The sequence below is a fragment of the Squalius cephalus genome (genome assembly GCF_949319135.1).
Source record: "Squalius cephalus genome assembly, chromosome: 2".
In the NCBI taxonomy this organism is placed as follows: domain Eukaryota; kingdom Metazoa; phylum Chordata; class Actinopteri; order Cypriniformes; family Leuciscidae; genus Squalius; species Squalius cephalus.
In genome coordinates, this window is record NC_137123.1 from 45,138,926 (window position 1) to 45,156,724 (window position 17,799).

The window sequence follows — 17,799 nt, forward strand, 5'->3', positions numbered from 1 at the left end:
ACTCTACTATAAACTGGTCTTTATTTTTATTTTACTGGTTTATTTTGGGTTGTTGTCATCCTGGAGCACTGAAATACCACAAAAATAAGAGAAAAGTGTTTGCACCGCATGCACAGAGTACAAAACAGCCTCATATTCTTTGGCCTTTATGCAACAGAGCAATCATTGGTCTTAATGATACCAATAAGATGGCTGACCCTACAAATCTCCTATCATGTTAAAACTTGGTCAAGGATTTTCATAATTCTGTTCTTTTATAGTATTGACCAACTATCCTGCAGGGAAACTGTCTGTCTAATAGGTGAGCTTTGACCGCTGTTCTTCTTTGTCAATACAGTTTGTTCATGTCTGGCTAATGAAGTCATAATTTGTTGTGAACAGTTGTGTACGATGGAGTTGAGATTGACTCTGTGGCCTCTTTGGTCCTTGCTGCCTTGTGTGCTTTATAGTTTGCTTACATAGGACTGTTTTTTATTTACAGTATGACACCTATTTGCATATGCTTTTGTAATTGTTATTTAGTTATTACCCTTGGTTTCACTTAATTTTTGTCACAACGTAGAAGCAAAATTATGCCCTCTCCTGGCAAGATCATCAAGTGAACTTGTTGAACAGCAAACAATGTTTATAAACTTATAACATTAACACAAATAATGCAAATAGAAAAAAATACACAAATATATTTTAATTTTGTAATATATTGTATAAATGATATCAACCCGATTAAAATCATACTGTTTTGAGGCATATTACTATAGTAACACACATACACAGAGATTATTTCTCTGCAATAGCAGCAACATGGGGGGGGGGGGGGGGGGGGGGATATTCATTTTGAATAATTTAATAGTTGGTGTAAATAGTCAAGTGTATGAAGTGATTTGCTTCCCAAACACTGTTAACCTAATGAAATAAATATAATGGAAAGAATACAACAAAGTATGCATAATAGGGAAAATCAAGTATAAAATATATATGACAATAATAAGAACACTCTACCGCACACTATTGACTTTACTCTATTTTACTCATAAAATAAAGTCAATAGTGTGCGGTAGAGTGCTCTTATTATTGTCATTCAAGTTCGTTCCTGCAATCTACCTGCACCTGCAGGCTGCATGTACCCTGGGTTGAATTGGAATATAAAATATATATATTGAATATAAATATAGTTGATGAGAGAACACTCCATTTGACAATATTTGGGGAAAATGAATATCTAATATCATCTCTTTAGTGAAACATTTACGATACTTTTTGGATTTAAGATCTTGCTGTCTACTCTTTTTTTTTTGCAGATATCATTTGAATAATAAAATAGCTATCAAATTGGCTGTCTGAGCTAGAATAACTAACTTGATGTAACAAGGAAAATCAAATGTTGATGTTTACACGGTTTAACAAAGATATGGCATAAAAAATAAGGCCATTTTGTCCCAGCCAGAAAAACAGGGTTCTGCTTGTTTCCCCAAGATGATGAAATATATGGAACCTTTCCAACCCATTTTACTGTAAGTACAAAATGTTGACAAACTTCTCATGTCACATAAAGCTACTGTAATGCAGCACTGCTGTCGTTGATCTTGTTTGTGTGGCTGCAGTGCGCGTCGTTGGCCAGAGATGGCGCTATTGAGTATATATTTGTTTCAGTGCCGTTTCCCTCCATGGTTTCTGCTCTCCCAGAGTAACTTGGCGCTGGGCTCAGATCATTATACAGTCCCATATTCTCCCTCCATTAAGGCATCTTTCTACCTTTTGGGCTGAACAGAAATTCCTCCAGAACCCAAGAGGGAAGAGTCCAACTTTTGAGGGCGATATGGACATGAAAAAGAGGATTCATTTGGAGCTGAGGAACAGGACACCATCTGATGTGAGTAATTTTGAGCCAAACCTTTAGTTTTGTGCCCAGCCATGCTAGCTGGGCTACTTTCTACTTCAACTGACCTGTGTGTAGTAGTTTAATGGTAAGCACATGGGTGTAATACCCCCCGGCACAGAGAAAGTACTGCGTGTATAGATTCACAGCATTAATGTTGTCCATTCGTCTTGTTTTGATATGAAAGGATCTTGAATGTGTAAGCTATACCGACCGAGTAACGTTAGTTTAGAAAGCTGAAGGCATTATTGCAGCATTTTATGCCCCCCATGCTGGATGTGTGTATTCATGATCTAGCATGCTTTTATGCTTAAAATTTGCTCGTTTTAACATCGGCGTGGTACGATATGGATGGGATTGTTTATTTCACCGTGGTGGCCATGTTTGTTGCTAACATGAGGCGCCCTTTATTACATCCACTTAAACGCTAAAGTAATAAACCAGATATATCTGACGATAACCATACACTAACACACTTTCTTAAATACGGTCACATTTTGGTCTCCATCACACTAGAACAAAGCTCTTCCTTTCCTACGATGTTCAGGAAGAGTAATAATACCACCGGTTCAATAGGAAAAGTAAATATGTAATTTGACGAACATACAGTCGCATTATTAATTTTATTTTTAAGGGCATCGAGGCTTGTCGATTATATGAATAAAGTGATATTTAAAAAAAGTTTCTTATTAAACTGCAAAGAGATTATCAAAAGTAGTCTTTAACTATGTAATATAACACATGTATTTGTTATTAATGAGATGGTGTTGAGTTTTATTCGTTAAATTGTTGCTGCTGCGAGACACCGATTCCCGCCATTACTCCCCACGCGTCTCTACCGATTAAACTAGAGCGTATACTCAATACATACTCGCGCTGGGGATTTTCAAACATTTTAAAGATGTAGTAAGTAGCATGACGTCTGCAAAGACGGAACGAGCGACTGAGTAAAAAGAAGCTAACGTTACATGTGCTAGTTTGGTTGGACAACCCGGTGGAAATGTATAAATTCAGTTATAAAATCAACAAAACATCGCGTAAAATATGATCATGTAATCCAAGTAACCGCATAGAATCGGGTTTTCGAACGCAGCGTTCGAGTTTTGTTTAATATGTAGAGTTTTCCTGTCAACATAGTGTATCTGAGGAGGCGCCATGTTGTCATGAGAGAAAGAAACTCTCCATTTTTGTCTCACTAATTTCCGCTCTGTCTTCGTCTTTCGCAGCAGGAATACGCCATCGACATATCGCTTCCATCTTACACAGGGGCTTTAGTACCCCCCATTTGCAGTTTGTCACACAAAATTTCACTAAAAAGACGGTGGTGTCTTTCGGATATGTCCTTGTTGTCTGGCTGTCGGCGTGTAATCTGCTGTTTTCTCATTGGTGACTCGCTGCGACAGTGAGCCATCGGGCCATACAACAGCAGCAACCGCTTAATGATTTTTCACGTTAGATTATTTCCTAAAATCTATATAAACATATAAGGCAACTCAAGACGCCCCACCACTCTGTAAATACAAGTTGTTTGCAAAACACATTATTATTATTTTTCAGTTGAGAAACTTTTTTAACCAGCATAGTTTGTCACCTCCATTGAGCATGTCTATGTTAGCCAGCGTGTCCAACACCCGTTTGATCAAATTAGTTGCACTTACATACTTTCATGTTATTGTTGTTGTATTTTATTAACATGTTAGTTACAGTAGTTACAATAGTTACAGAATTTAAATTGTTGCTCTTGTGTTGGATCCTTCTAGGTACGAGAACTTGTCCTTGACAACTGCAGATCAAATGAAGGGAAAATTGAAGGCCTCACAGCAGAATTTGTTAATCTTGAATTTCTAAGTTTGATAAATGTTGGTCTTCTCTCAGTTTCCAACCTTCCTAAACTTGGAAAACTTAAAAAGGTAATATCACACTGTGTTTATTGATCTCTATAGTACAAAGTTATCTTTGTGCTCTGACATATTTATGTATTTTCATTTTCAGTTGGAACTCAGTGACAACAGAATTTCTGGTGGCCTTGATGTTTTAGCTGAAAAACTCCCCAATCTAACACATCTAAACCTAAGTGGCAACAAACTAAAAGACATCAGCACATTGGAACCTTTGGTTTGTACAGACTTCCTGTCTCATGAACTTGCATATAGTTTTCCACGTTAAAGTTTCTGCAGCTTAACCTTATTGAACCTATTCATTGATTTGCATTACAATCTGTCAGAATTACATCTTACTTTTTGGCCATGTAAATATCATTAACTGCACCAAATTTCATATGTTGGCTCTGTTTTGACCTCTGAATGAAATTTAGTTTTTTCCCCCCCCTCCTCTCATATGATCTCCTGTTTTATACAAAATTGACTATAACAGTCTGATGTAGCCTATCAAATATGATACTCGACACATGGAAACGTTTGTTTTGTGGATTTTGTTTTTAGGATTTTGTCTAAGGGTTCAATAAACTGTATTTTTACGGACAGTTATTTCATGTCAGGCTTTACAGGGTTAAAGTGACCTAAAAATAAAAATGCCCCTCATGTCGTTCCAAACCTGTAAGGCTTGCCTACTTCTGCGGAACACAAAAGACAATATTTTGAAGAATTTTGGTAACCAAACCGTTATGGTTACCACGGGTTATGTTTCCGTCCAAAGTTGTTAATTTAAATTGTGCGCAAAATTGGAGTATTGCATAAAACCTTTGCGAATAAAGAATGGTATCCATCCTTTAAAGCAAAGAGAACAAAATCGTCACTTCCTGATAAACTGGCGCTAAATATCACTAAGAAAAATGGAAGTTGCTGCTGTAGGAGAAGCCACTGTATATAATAATTTCGTATATAATAAATTACTTGCATCTTAAAGCGTGCAGATGAAACGCAATAAACATGGTATCTTGATTTCGGAGGCAGATGCTGCTGTTTGGGAACGCAGTAATGTAAGAGAGTTCTGGGAAGTAATTATACTGAACCACTTTGACAACAGAACAACCAAAACAGCATTTCAGATGCTGTGCAACAAGGTCGGTTCGTCTAGTTATGCCGTCCCATCGCAAAGTCATGTCTTTTTTTTTTTTTTATGCGCATCGAGGAATTTATTCAGTAAATGTTTTTCCACCATAGTTAATGCGCATGTTTTCTTTAAGGTTGTTTTTTTTGTTTTTTTTGTTTTTTTGCCATTTTGGTGTTTCCATCCAGCGTTTTTTTTTAATTTATTTATTTTTTATTCAATATTCCAAAATGCGCATAAAAATAGGTGGATGCTACTGACTTCCATTGAATGGCCAAAAAAGACATTTCTCAAAATATCATGTTTTGTGTTACACCTAAGAAAACAAAAAAGTTTTTCCAATGACATAAGAATGAGTAAATGATGTAAATTTTAATTGTACAAAAAATTTGAGCTGTGTTCCTCATCAAAAATGAAATGAAATGAAAATAAAACAAATCATGGAGTTGTACAGTTTTGTGATTGATCTGTTCATTTTGGCAGAAAAAACTTGACCATTTGAAAAGTCTTGACCTTTTCAATTGCGAAGTCACAAACTTGAATGACTACCGGGAAAGCGTCTTCAAGCTCCTTCCGCAGCTCACATATCTGGACGGCTACGATATGGATGACCGTGAGGCGTCGGACTCTGACGGAGAAGCTGATGGAGTCGATGATGACGATGATGAGGGTTGGTGTGGCCAGCTCTCAGTTTCAGTGTTTAAACAGCTGTTTACTTTTTTTTTTTTAGGGTTACCAGTGTTAATTTATGTTGCTTTAATCACAGAAGGAGAAGAAGAGGAGGATGAGGAGGACTTTGATGAAGAGGATGACGATGACGATGAAGATGAGGTTGAAGGCGAGGAGGATGATGAGGATGGCAGTGGAGAGGATGAGGTACGAGTTGACTATTATGTGTTGATTTATGGAGACTAAGAACACAGAAAATCTATTTAATTACATGGCTTGTTGCTTTCAGGAGGAAGACTTTGGTCGGGATGGAGAAGTAGAGGATGATGAAGATGATGACGATGATGATGATGATGAAGGTGAGATATTCAAATTAACCTTTTTCTGATTTTATGGCATCCTTTAGTTCTGTTGGTGTCCAAGTGATTTTTAAGTAAGAAACATTGTTTTTCTCTCGCTCAGTTGAAGTGCAAGGAGGAAAGGGTGAGAAGAGAAAACGAGAAGCCGATGAGGAGGAGGATGATGATGATGATGATGACGACGACGACGAGGATGATTAAAAGCCAATCAACAACTCTGTTACCAACCCTTCCCTCTCCTTCCTTTCCAACAACTTGGCTATCCCATCAACCTTTTCTCTCCCCCTTACCCAAGCGCTAAGCTCCCTGTGGGGGCAAGACTGTACCGGACGGGTGGAGCTGTTCATATGGAGCCTACGAGCTGAATTGAAAGCCTTCTGGGTCGGTGGCTTACTCGGCATTCCACAAGTCCACTGTCAATCCCCTGCCCGTTTGTGTTCCAAAAACCTTTGGGGACTGGTATTTAGTTTTGGGTCTGTGCTTTTAATATTTTGTTGAAAGTGTTTTTCTTTCTTTCTTTTTTTCTTTTGTTGACATTTCCTACCCCTTTAGTTTTTGTTCCAAATTTCCCAATACGATTGCTATAGCAACTGTGTGACAAGCGGGCCATAATTTTAGTGTGGCAGCCTGTGGCACAAATCAAGGTTGTAGCTACATTTTTACTTTCTGTAAGACAAAAACTTTGTAAATAAAATAACATTTTGTGCTTTGCTCGCTCTCCTATTTCTCTGTACTTTGTGTAAACATTTATTTGATGACAGACAATGAGAGGTTGAGGACTTGTGCATGTTTTAAGATAACCATTACCTGATGCTTGTAAAGCTGCAGGGCAGCTGGAAAGATTGATCTTTTTTATCAGATGCACAATTCATGATGCAGTCACTTATTTTCCATTTCCGTTTAATAATTTTCTTAAATGCAATCAAAACCAAGTGAGAAGAGCTCATTCCATTCAGGTTCATTCTTCACTGCTGAAACATGACTTTTAACTTTTGAAGTTATTGGGATCAAATAGTTATGACTAATAACCTGTAACATATTCAACATGCAGTGACAAACTAATAAAGCAAATCTGAGGCCCTACACAAATCCAACCAGGAATCGGAAAAATAAAATATAACTGATATTTTTACTTTATAAAGTCTTGAAATTTTGTTAGAAGTCATTATCAACTTATGATGAACTCCTCTAACATGGTGCCATACATATGACCCTATCGCACTACATAATTATTTGTGACTAGCTTATTGTGGTCAACATTAATACAAACATTTTATGAATAATGGACTAACTTACATTTGCATTCAAGAAAAATGACTGGATTGTGATCCACAAGCATAGTTATTAAGGAAGATGTTTTCATTTATAGTCCAATGGTTACTTCCCAAAATAGGTTTACTTACAACAAAAACAAAAATGCTATTGAATAGTTTAACTTTTTTTGCCCAGGAAAAAAAAAAAACTTAAGTTTTCACAATAGGAACATGCCATTAAATAGCCCATTATAGGCTTGTCAGCGAAAGTTGATCAGTAAAAAAGTTCACTAAATATCAAACATAAATGGTAGCACAACAAAATATTAAACCATTGTACTGCCCTAACTGAACATTGTGTTCAACAAATTTTATGAATTTACACATGTAAAGCCCATGTATGAACAATATAACTTGAGACTCGAGAGTTTGCCCTGACCTGACATTTATTAAAATACGTATGTCTTTAAATCACAGTTCAGGCATGAATGTACCTTCATAGAAGACCCTTTCTCACTGTATTCCAGTGTGATCTTGTGTTCACTTATTTACTCAACGGCTTTAGCAAATATATGATATCAGTTAGGAGCAATTGACAATTAACTTAATATCAGACTTTTGTCTCGTAATCCTATTGAGGCGAGAGACAGACAGTCTGAGAACATCCCTGTGCAACAGCTGTAGGTTTTTGGAGCTTTAAACTCTTGTATTGAAAATACAAAAATAATTCCAAATTGCTTTCACCAATTGAAAAGTGGTTGTGTTTCCTTTCACAGCCACATCTTTTGGTTTCTGTCATGGTTCCACAAAAATGTTGTGTAGTTCTATAAACAGGGATCATGTAGGACCCCTGCTGGACAGGGGACAGGTCAGTGTACAGTCTTGTCCTGTCAAATATTCTACAGGAACAGGATTGCCTTCAGAATTTGTAATATACCCTTCCCATAGTAAAATATAGATTGTTTATATGGTTTGTGCAGGACTTATTTATTCATATTGTATTACCATTTTCAGTATTCTAGGAATCACACAGGATACACCTATTTTTGCAAACATGGACAAACCGGGCATCCAAAGGGCTCAGTAAACTTACAAAAGGGCCACAAGATGTATCCACAATGATTAAAAAACAATAATAATAAAATAAATACATATATAGATGAAAATGATAACAGAAAATCCACATATTAATGCAACCTGCAATATACAGTAACATGCATATTTTTCCATTCTGATTTACTTGTATTTTTGATCAAATAAATGGGTAAGACACATCTTTTTAAAATAAAAAAAATAAATAAAAATTATTCCACTTATACAGGTAGTTTATGAACATTTAATGTAGTGTATAGAGACATATTGTCATCACACATCACACTCCCATAATTCACACTTTGATTCTAAACTAAAAAATAACTAGATACAACCATTTACTTCCAATGTGTATTTAAATTCATGTTTTATTTTACGTGTATTTATAGTCATATTCCCTGTGTGTGTGTGTTTGTGAATTTAAGTGTTACAATAAGATGAATTAGCAATTAAAAGGTATATTTTTGAATGGAAATAACATGCATTTAATAAATTGCATACTATACTTTATTCAACTCATTTAGACCATTATGATAAAGCTGTGTGTGTTTGAGAGACAGGCACGATTATCATTCAAATTGTTTGGAAAAGGATACCAGCAAAGTCACAATTCATTTTAAATGTGAGTAGCAGGCGGAACAGAGGCTGATACAATCCAGTGAAATTTCCACAAGTAATAGAGAAGGGTGATCATGCATCTGTGTGTGTGTGTGTGTTGCTCCCAGTGAATTAACTAATTTTAACAGATACATTTGATTTTTAAAAATGTATATTATTAAGTATTGAAATCAATTAAGACTAATAAACATTAGAAGTATTGTTCATTGTTAGTTCATGTAAACTAATGTTAACAAATGAAACCTTAAAGTTAATAATTAGCTGATTTTCTATCAGAGGTACTGGCTGCAGATAAAGTCCTAATTGTTGGTCATTTTAATATCCATGTAGATAATGAAAAAGATGCATTGGGATTGGCATTTAAAGACATTCTGAACTCTACTGGAGTTAGACAACACGTGTCAGGACCCACTCATTGTCGTAATCATACTCTAGATCTAATATTATCACATGAAATCAATGTTGATGCCGTTGAAATTCTTCAGCAGAGCAATGGCATCTCAGATCATATAGTCTTGTGTAAACTTCATTTAGCCAAGGCTGCAAAGCCGACTCTGTGTTACAAATATAGCAGAACTATCACTTCTGCCACTAAAGATTGCTTTATCAATAATCTTCCTGATCAGTTTCATCTTGTCAGCATCCCAGATAGCTTAGAAGAACTCGATGTTGCAACAGAAATGATTGACTCTCTTTTTTCCAGCACTTTAGACACAGGTGCTCCATTGCGCTTAAAGAAGATTAAAGGACATGGTATAACGAGCACATTCAGGCCCTTAAGAGAGCAGCCAGATAAATGGAGCGTAGCTGGAAGAAAACAAAACTAGAGGCATGCATTTCGTGGAGAGAGAGCACGATTGCGTACAGAAAGACCTTAAAACAGCTAGACCTGCTTATTTTTCAACACTTTTAGAAGAAAACAAACACAAACCTAGGTATTTATTTTAAACAGTGGCTAAACTAACGAAGAATAAAGCTTCAACACCGGACGTTTCCAAACAGCACAGCAGTAATGACTTTATGAACTTCTTTACTTACAAGATTGATAATATTGGAGAGAAAATTATAACTTTGCAACCGTCTACTACAGTATCCCATCAGGCAATGCATTGTAGTGTCACTGAGGAGAAATTTCATTTATTGCTATAGGAGAGGAAGAATTTACTAAACTCGTTAAATCATCTAAATCAACAACATGCATGTTAAACCCTATACCGACTAAGCTACTGAAAGAGATGCCTCCAGAGGTCATAGATCCTCTTCTTACTATCATTAATTCATCTTTGTCACTAGGATATGTACCGAAAACTTTTAAGCTGGCTATTATTAAACCTCTTATTAAAAAAACTCAACTTGATCCTAGAGAATTAGTCAACTCTTACGAAAATGAAGTATACTTCAAGTTAATTTTATGAAGTATACTTAAAGGTAGGGTAGGTCAGAATTGTCTAAAAAAACTTTTATTCAAATTTGTTTAAACTGTCTTTATATACCAATACATAATTAAAATGCAAGTACTCTGAAATAGAGAGTATAAAAAATTGAGTGACTCTAGTGTATTTAATCTTCAATAAACACAGCTCATTAATTCCATTCACTCTCACCTAAAAACGGGTGCGCGACTGCGCGCACGTGGGCAGAGCCAGTAATAGCGCGGTAGTCATGGCGACGGAGAGTGACAGTCGCGCAAGCCAATCACTTGTTTCGTCCTGGTAGGAATTAATGAGCTGTGTTTTTTGAAGATTAAATACACTATAGTCACTCAATTTGTATGCTCTCTTTTTCAAAGTACTTACATTTTAATTATGTATTGGTATATAAAGACAGTTTAAGCCAATTTGAAAAAAAGTTCTTTAGACAATTCTTACCTACCCAACCTTTAAGTAATGTTAAAGTATATTTTTAAGTATACTTTATGTAGTAAGTATACTAATAACGATGTGTACTTGTAGTAAAATTGTAAGTGTATATTTCAATATTGCTAAATTGGCCCACTTTTAGTATATAAAAGTATACATTTAAGTGTATTATTAGTGTAAGAAAATGAACTCTAAGTACACAACTAGGTTTCTCATTTGTAATGAATACTACAAGTGAACTTAATACTTAATAAGTATACTAGTATTTTACTATTTTAATACAAGTAGTACATTTTTTAGTTTTATGAAAGAACACACTGAAGTGTACTCTCAGTAAACTACTAGTTTAGTAGTTTATACTGCAAGTAAAAGTGAACATAACATTATACTTATAGTTTACTATTTATATATTATTTTTGCACTTGCAGTATACTACTGTTCAAATGCAGATATTATTTTTTTATACTTGAAAAATACCTTTAACTGTACTTTAATTTTAAAAAAACATTGTATTAGCTTCATGTATCTTTTTTGATCAACACTTGTATGTCGGTAAGTTTCAAGAAAAGGCAACATTTTAAACAAAAAAAGTGGAGAAAATCACATTTTTGTCAAAGACTACGCCTTGATCAGATTCAGAACGATGATCAAAACACAGATGGAGTAGATCGAGTCCAACACCCCCAAAGCTTCCACAGTCGTTTTCTCTTCATGGATTACGCTTCATTTCATTTGGTAATATTAAGCAGTTTTGATTTACACGCTGTTTAATGTTTGATAATCACGTTATTTTACATTTGAGAGAGCAATCTTATATTACTTCCTTCGGATTCTTCTTCTCCTGTGTCTTGATCCGGAGATTCTGCACTAAGAGATATGTCATAGCGCCCCCTACCGTATAACAGTGAAAACATGGATAGCTGGAAAATTCAGTCAAGGGGAAAAGTAGAATTAGAGTAAATTCCTATACACTACCAGTGGACTATCCTACAGAACCAGGTACGCAGAATTAGAAACATATCTGTTTTATACCAATATTCTAATCAATATTTTCAAACAATGTAGGTTTCATAAGACGGTATATGAAAAACTATGTGAAAAAAAGTATATTTAATTGGCTACTCGATCAAAAGAGTTACACAACTTCAAGCCAAGTATACTTTGGCTACTTAATTAGCCTATACTTTTAAGTATATCTCGATCAAAAGATTGAGTACAAGTACTGGCCAAATATACTTGGATTTTTCTCTCAGTATATGTCAAGTGCACTTAAGTGTAATTTTAAGTATATTTCTGAGAAGTACATAAAGTATATTTTTGAGAAGTAAGTATACTTTCTTATGTTTAGTTTAAAATAAGTATACTAATAGATCTCAAATCTACCTTTTCTGTCAAAATTAATAGAAAAGGCAGTATCCTCACAACTATGTTCCTTTTTTAGAAAGAAATGGTATCTGCAAGGATTTTCAGTCAGGATTTAGACCATCATAGTACTGAGACAGCTCTCATTAGAGTTACAAATGATTTGCTCTTATCATCCGATCGTGGTTGTATCTCTCTATTAGTGTTACTCGATCTTAGTGCTGCGTTTGATACCATCAACCACAACATTCTTTTGAATATACTCGAAAATGATGTTGGCATTTGGTGGAATTGCACTAGCATGGTTCAAATCATACTTAGGCTATCTGACCGTTATCAGTTTGTAGCAGTAAATGAATGTCATATCGATCAAAAGTTCAGTATGGAGTACCACAAGGCTCAGTACTAGGACTGTTGCTGTTCACCCTGTACGCGGAAGCATGGAATTCATTTTCACTGTTATGCTGATGATACTCAGCTCTATTCTTCACGCCCCGACGAAAAGCACCAATTCACAAAATTAATGGAATTAATAAAAAAAAAAAAAAAAAAAAAAAAAAAAATTAATGTAATGCATAGCTGATATAAAAATTTGGATGACTAGTAATTTCCTACAACTTAATTCTGAAAAAAACAGAGTTTCTAATTATTGGGCAAAACACCTCTGCACGTATTAACCTAGAATACTGTCTAACAATTGATGGCTGCTCTGTCAAACCTTCGTCGACGGTTAAGAACCTGGGTGTGCCCCCGACTGAGCCTGGGTTCTCCCAAGTTTTTTTTCTCCACCACTGTTGCCTTGGCTTTTGGCTTGTTTAGTTGGGGACATTTAATATTCAACAATATTATTGATCTGCCTTACTTAAGGTGGACGATGACGCAATTTTCTTCTAGAAACAAACTTTGATGTATTATTTTCATGTTATCACTGTGAAGCTGCTTTGATACAATCTGTATTAAAAAGCGCTATACAAATTAAGGTGACTTGACTTGACTTAAAATGTTACCATTTTGTCTCTCTATCCTAAGAATCTGATCAGTTTGCCCTAGAAACCTCAGCCTACATGAACAGTTGTGACAAATGTTTATTTGCAGTAAATGCCTTATTGTAACTCAGAAAGCCTTTTATCTGGCCTATTTTACCTGATCACCCAGAATATCTGACTTATTTGTGTTAGGATTAAAGAAGAGACTGCAATCAAGGCTGTTTAGACAACATTTAGTAAATAATTTGGAGAAATATTTGAGCAACAACACTTAAAATAGCATCTTTAACCTCTTATCCCATTATATATTCTGATGTGTGCATGTACAGATCCATATATAAACAAAACATTATTCAAATATTTGTTAAAAATTATGGCTTTTCCAAATTTGTGAAACTAAGCATTGTATCAGGGGCTCCTAATGGGTCACTGTTTTTAATTTACATAACAAACTGGTTGGTTTTAAGTGAAACACACGGTAAACCATTTAAATATCATGGTACTTGCATGCATGTTGGCAGTTCACAGCAAATGTGTTACAGAATGAGCTTGAAGGAAATTACTGAACCTAAACTAGACTTTCCTTAGATATTGTGTGAACCCCAGCCAGTTCCCACAATAGTGCTTCATCGGTGCATGCTGGGATTTAGTAAACTCTTTTAACAGCATTTAACACACACACACACACACACACACACACACACACACACACACACACACACACACACACACACACACACACACACACACACACACACACACACACACACACACACACACACACACACACACACACGCACAAAAACCTTAAACATAAGATTATAATGTACATGTTAAGAATTTACATTTTCAAATGTATGTCCCTTTGTTCAAAACAATTCGGATTTCCATTATCAAACTTTCTTGCCACATCACTCAATACACACAATAGAAAATTAATCAAGAAAATAAAAAAATCTCATGTTATTCACAAATAATCACAAATAACCCAATTTATAAAACAAAACACATATTTAAGCCTTTAAACAAGTATGATCACAATCTAAAAAAAATGTTTGCATAGTGCTAAAGTGTAAAAAAAAACTACCATGGAGGTTGTACAGTATTTATGTGCACAAAACGTGCATACAAGGAATGACTTTCATAAAGAGATGCTAGTAATGAGAATGTATGTTGAGATTATTGTGTGCACATCCCAACATCTGGCAGGTGCTGGACAAAAAGGACTACTGAATAGAAAAGATTGAAATGTCCGCAACACTGCTTACTCCCATATTTTAATAATAAAAAAAAAAGCAACGTTTCGACCCTACTGGGTCTTCTTCAGGCAAATGGTAAAGCACATTTGATACAGAGATATGTAGGCCTTACAATCAACTGACATATATTATATCATAATATAATTTGTATCTATGTAGCCTATGTAATTGATTGTGGGTTTATATATATACATGACATGTATGTGAGTATTTACTGATTGTTTAGGTAATTTCCTGTTTCTGACTACATTTTAGCAAGTTATATGCATATGTGGGGCTTTTTCTCCAAAAAATTCTTTTTGTGGGGTTAATATGTGTTGTTGGGGTTAACTTATATATATATATGGAATTGTTTCCTGTGTATGTTGATTGTTTTTTCTATGCAATTGTTCTCTTAATTCAATAATGAGTGGGGTCATTAGGCTTGTTTAGACCCAATCAAGCTAATTGTAATCACAGGGTGGGTCAGTTGATTGTAAGGCCTACATATCTCTGTATCAAATGTGCTTTACCATTTGCCTGAAGAAGACCCAGTAGGGTCGAAACGTTGCTTTTTTTTTTATTATTAAAATATGGGAGTAAGCAGTGTTGCGGACATTTCAATCTTTTCTATTCAGTAATGAGAATGTAGCCTGTTACCATAAGGTGCGGTCACATTAGCGCAAATTTCATGGGCAAAAAAGCTCCATTGTCCATTGTCAATAGTGTAGCGATGCATGAAGTCCCACTCACACACAGTCACTTTTTAAAAAGCAGCTTTCTGTGACCAACTTGAACACAAACAAAATTTTCCTTCCTCACACGAAACTCCCGTTAGCGCGAATTCCTATTGAAATGACTGGATTTTGCCCGCAAAATTTTGCAGAGCAATGGTAAACGTGACCACACCTTTACAGCATAATTCATGAGGCAGAAAGTTCTTATGTGAATGTTAGTGAAGAAGACAAGGCTTTTGACAGTTTCTCTCAAAGAGTGGCTTGTGAGTTTTTCACATTTTTGATCTCCAATTCCAACTGTTTCATCCGCACATCCTTCTGGTTAAGAAGCTCCCTCAACCTTCGGATCTCTTCTTGCTGCTTATAAAACATTTGTCGGAGCTATATGCAGAAACACATACATAAACACACATTAGAGGAAAGTATGAAAACACTTTTGAGGTGAGCAGCCCTTTAGTAAAGTGACTGACAGGTCACTGCATATACTATATATGTACCATACCTCGTTCTCTGTTTTTGGTGGCGAACAGTGCGTAGAATCTAGTTGTCCATTGCTGACATAGGTTGTAGAGCTGCTGTTTTCATCTGTGGATGGGAGCAGCAAGGTAGGGTGGGATTCTTTGCGCACGTTCTCCTCTTTGGCATCCAGACGTTCATGAATCAGCTGTGACAGCCCTGGCCGACTGCGAGAATGGCGTGTCTCCGTCGAGTCGGTTGGGCCTTTACTCAAACCCACCTCCACATATGAGTCCAGTTTACTTCCAGGCCTCAGAGACATCATCAAGGGACCTGCAGAGTAAAAAAAAAAACAAGTTTAATTGAGGCACAGTCTCAGATCTATTCTCTGAATCACCCAAAAAACTCTGCTGTTTCATAATTCATTTTTTATAACATCATATGTAGAAATAATGCAAGCACTACCAATCCAACGTTTAATACTTTTATTCAGCAAGGATGCATTCAATTGATCAAAAGTGACAGTAGCCTTTTACATTGTTACAAAAAAATATATATTTCAAATAAATGCTGTTCCTTTGAACTTTCTATTCATCAAATAATCCTGATTGGTCATGGTTTCCACAAAAATATTAAGCAGCACAAATGTTTTCAACACTAATACTAATAAGAATTGTATCTTGAGCACCAAATCAGCATGTTAAAATTATTTCTGAAGAATCATGTGACTGCTGAAAATTCAGCTTTGCCATCACAGGACAAATCTACATTTTAAAAATATATTAAAATAGAAAAATAACTATTTTAAATTGCAATAATATTTCACAACATTACTGTTTTACTGTATTTCTTGTCCTATTTTTGATTAGTGCAGCCTTGGTGAGCATAAGAGACACATAAAACATTAAAAAAATATCTTACTGAGCCCACACTTTTGAATGGTAGTGTAGTTTTGGTGTCCTGTCTTATTTACTATCTCTTTAATATCCCTTGTTCCCAGCATAAAACTGGCCAAACGTGCTAAGTGGCTATTTTAGTCTTTTGAAGTGCAAGAGACTAAAATGGCCACTAGCAACTTGAGCCACTTTTATGCTTTTTATGGTGCTTTTATGGTTCATATATGAAACTATAAAATCAACATGGAATGGAATGGAAGACAGCAGCTTAGATGTTCTACAAAATTTCTACTTTTTTGTTTCATGGAAGAAAGAAGGTTGGTTTGAAAAATTATGACAGAAAATTCCTTTTAAAGACTCTCTGACCTTTGTCTAGACCACTAATCCACTCATCTGCTGTCATGGCGGGCTTATTCCCAGCTGTCATGGGGTAAATGTCCTCTTGATAGGATTCTGACTGCAGAACAGAACACAAACACATCTCTTGAAGTAGCTCTACTTTGTTACATGTATTTTTATGGATGTGTGAACAGGATTATACCCTTCGTGGAACAATCATGGATAGAGGTTCTATGAGACTTTTGATTGTCACTAGTTTGTAGAATCTGAAGACTTCACAGGAACACACATCAAGCCCTCTCTTTGGCATGACACCTGAAAGAGAACACATGTTCTAAGTAGAAAATCACCCCTGTGAAAAAGAATTACACTTCAGCATGCTTTCGAAAAGAATATTCAAACAGAAACAATATACTTTAAAACATGTACTTCTTCAAAGTGTGAACTAAATGAAATGTTTTCTGACACTTAATTGCATGTTAATTGCATCTGACACTTAATTGTTCATTGCAAAATGTATTATAGGTTATGCTCTCTTCGGAAATCATTTTCTTTTTGTTTTAAATTGAGTGTTAATCTGAGTGGTTCAAGACTAAGACGCACGGATGCACGCACACAAATTGAGTGGATTCCACAAGTTTTAGCCTAGTGGTTGTATTAAAAACGTAATTTGACCCCCATAGGAATGAATGGGAAATGGAGGAATTTTTTTTTTTTTTTTGTCAATTTTTTTTTTTTTATAAGTCACCTTATAAAGTCACCTTCATTTATATAGCGCTTTTAACAATATAGATTGTTTCAAAGCAGCTTTACAGTGATAATAGGAAATTAAAGTAACAGAGATTGTTTTGGCTTTACAGCAGCTCTAGAATAAATTTATTGTCCAGCTAAAGTTAGTTTTGATTGATTCACAATGCCGATTGTGCCGATTCACAATGCTGATTCACAATGCCCCCCCCCAAATTTATCCCCTGCTGTCCACCTTACGAACTTGTTACAAAATCTGACACTTTGGTATAAATGCAAACCTAAAAAATACTCTAAATTAAA

At 35.4% G+C, this 17,799-nt stretch overlaps 2 protein-coding genes across 4 annotated transcripts in view; one reads left to right on the forward strand and one right to left on the reverse strand.

The window, feature by feature from the left end:
• Positions 1–1,544: 1,544 nt before the first annotated feature.
• On the forward strand, positions 1,545–6,624 carry anp32b (acidic (leucine-rich) nuclear phosphoprotein 32 family, member B). 2 transcript variants are annotated; one of them, XM_079863732.1, is made up of 7 exons: positions 1,545–1,870; positions 3,637–3,786; positions 3,869–3,991; positions 5,369–5,555; positions 5,652–5,761; positions 5,844–5,913; positions 6,017–6,624. In XM_079863732.1, the coding sequence occupies exons 1-7, from the start codon at positions 1,817–1,819 to the stop codon at positions 6,112–6,114; spliced, it is 792 nt and encodes a 263-aa protein (XP_079719858.1). In that variant the 5' UTR covers positions 1,545–1,816; the 3' UTR covers positions 6,115–6,624. The 2 variants fall into 2 exon arrangements, with proteins under 2 accessions (XP_079719858.1, XP_079719859.1); XM_079863733.1 differs by having other exon boundaries at positions 1,637–1,870; positions 5,655–5,761.
• Positions 6,625–15,304: 8,680 nt separating this feature from the next.
• coro2aa (coronin 2Aa) overlaps positions 15,305–17,799 on the reverse strand; it is a 29,827-nt gene continuing 27,332 nt past the window's right edge. For both annotated transcript variants that reach the window (XM_079863626.1, XM_079863625.1), the window contains exons 9-12: positions 16,952–17,064; positions 16,777–16,867; positions 15,561–15,847; positions 15,305–15,439 (exon numbers count right to left, since the gene is read on the reverse strand). In XM_079863626.1, the coding sequence (XP_079719752.1) occupies positions 15,308–15,439; positions 15,561–15,847; positions 16,777–16,867; positions 16,952–17,064 (623 nt within the window). In that variant the 3' untranslated portion in view covers positions 15,305–15,307. The remainder of the gene's footprint in view (positions 15,440–15,560; positions 15,848–16,776; positions 16,868–16,951; positions 17,065–17,799) is intronic.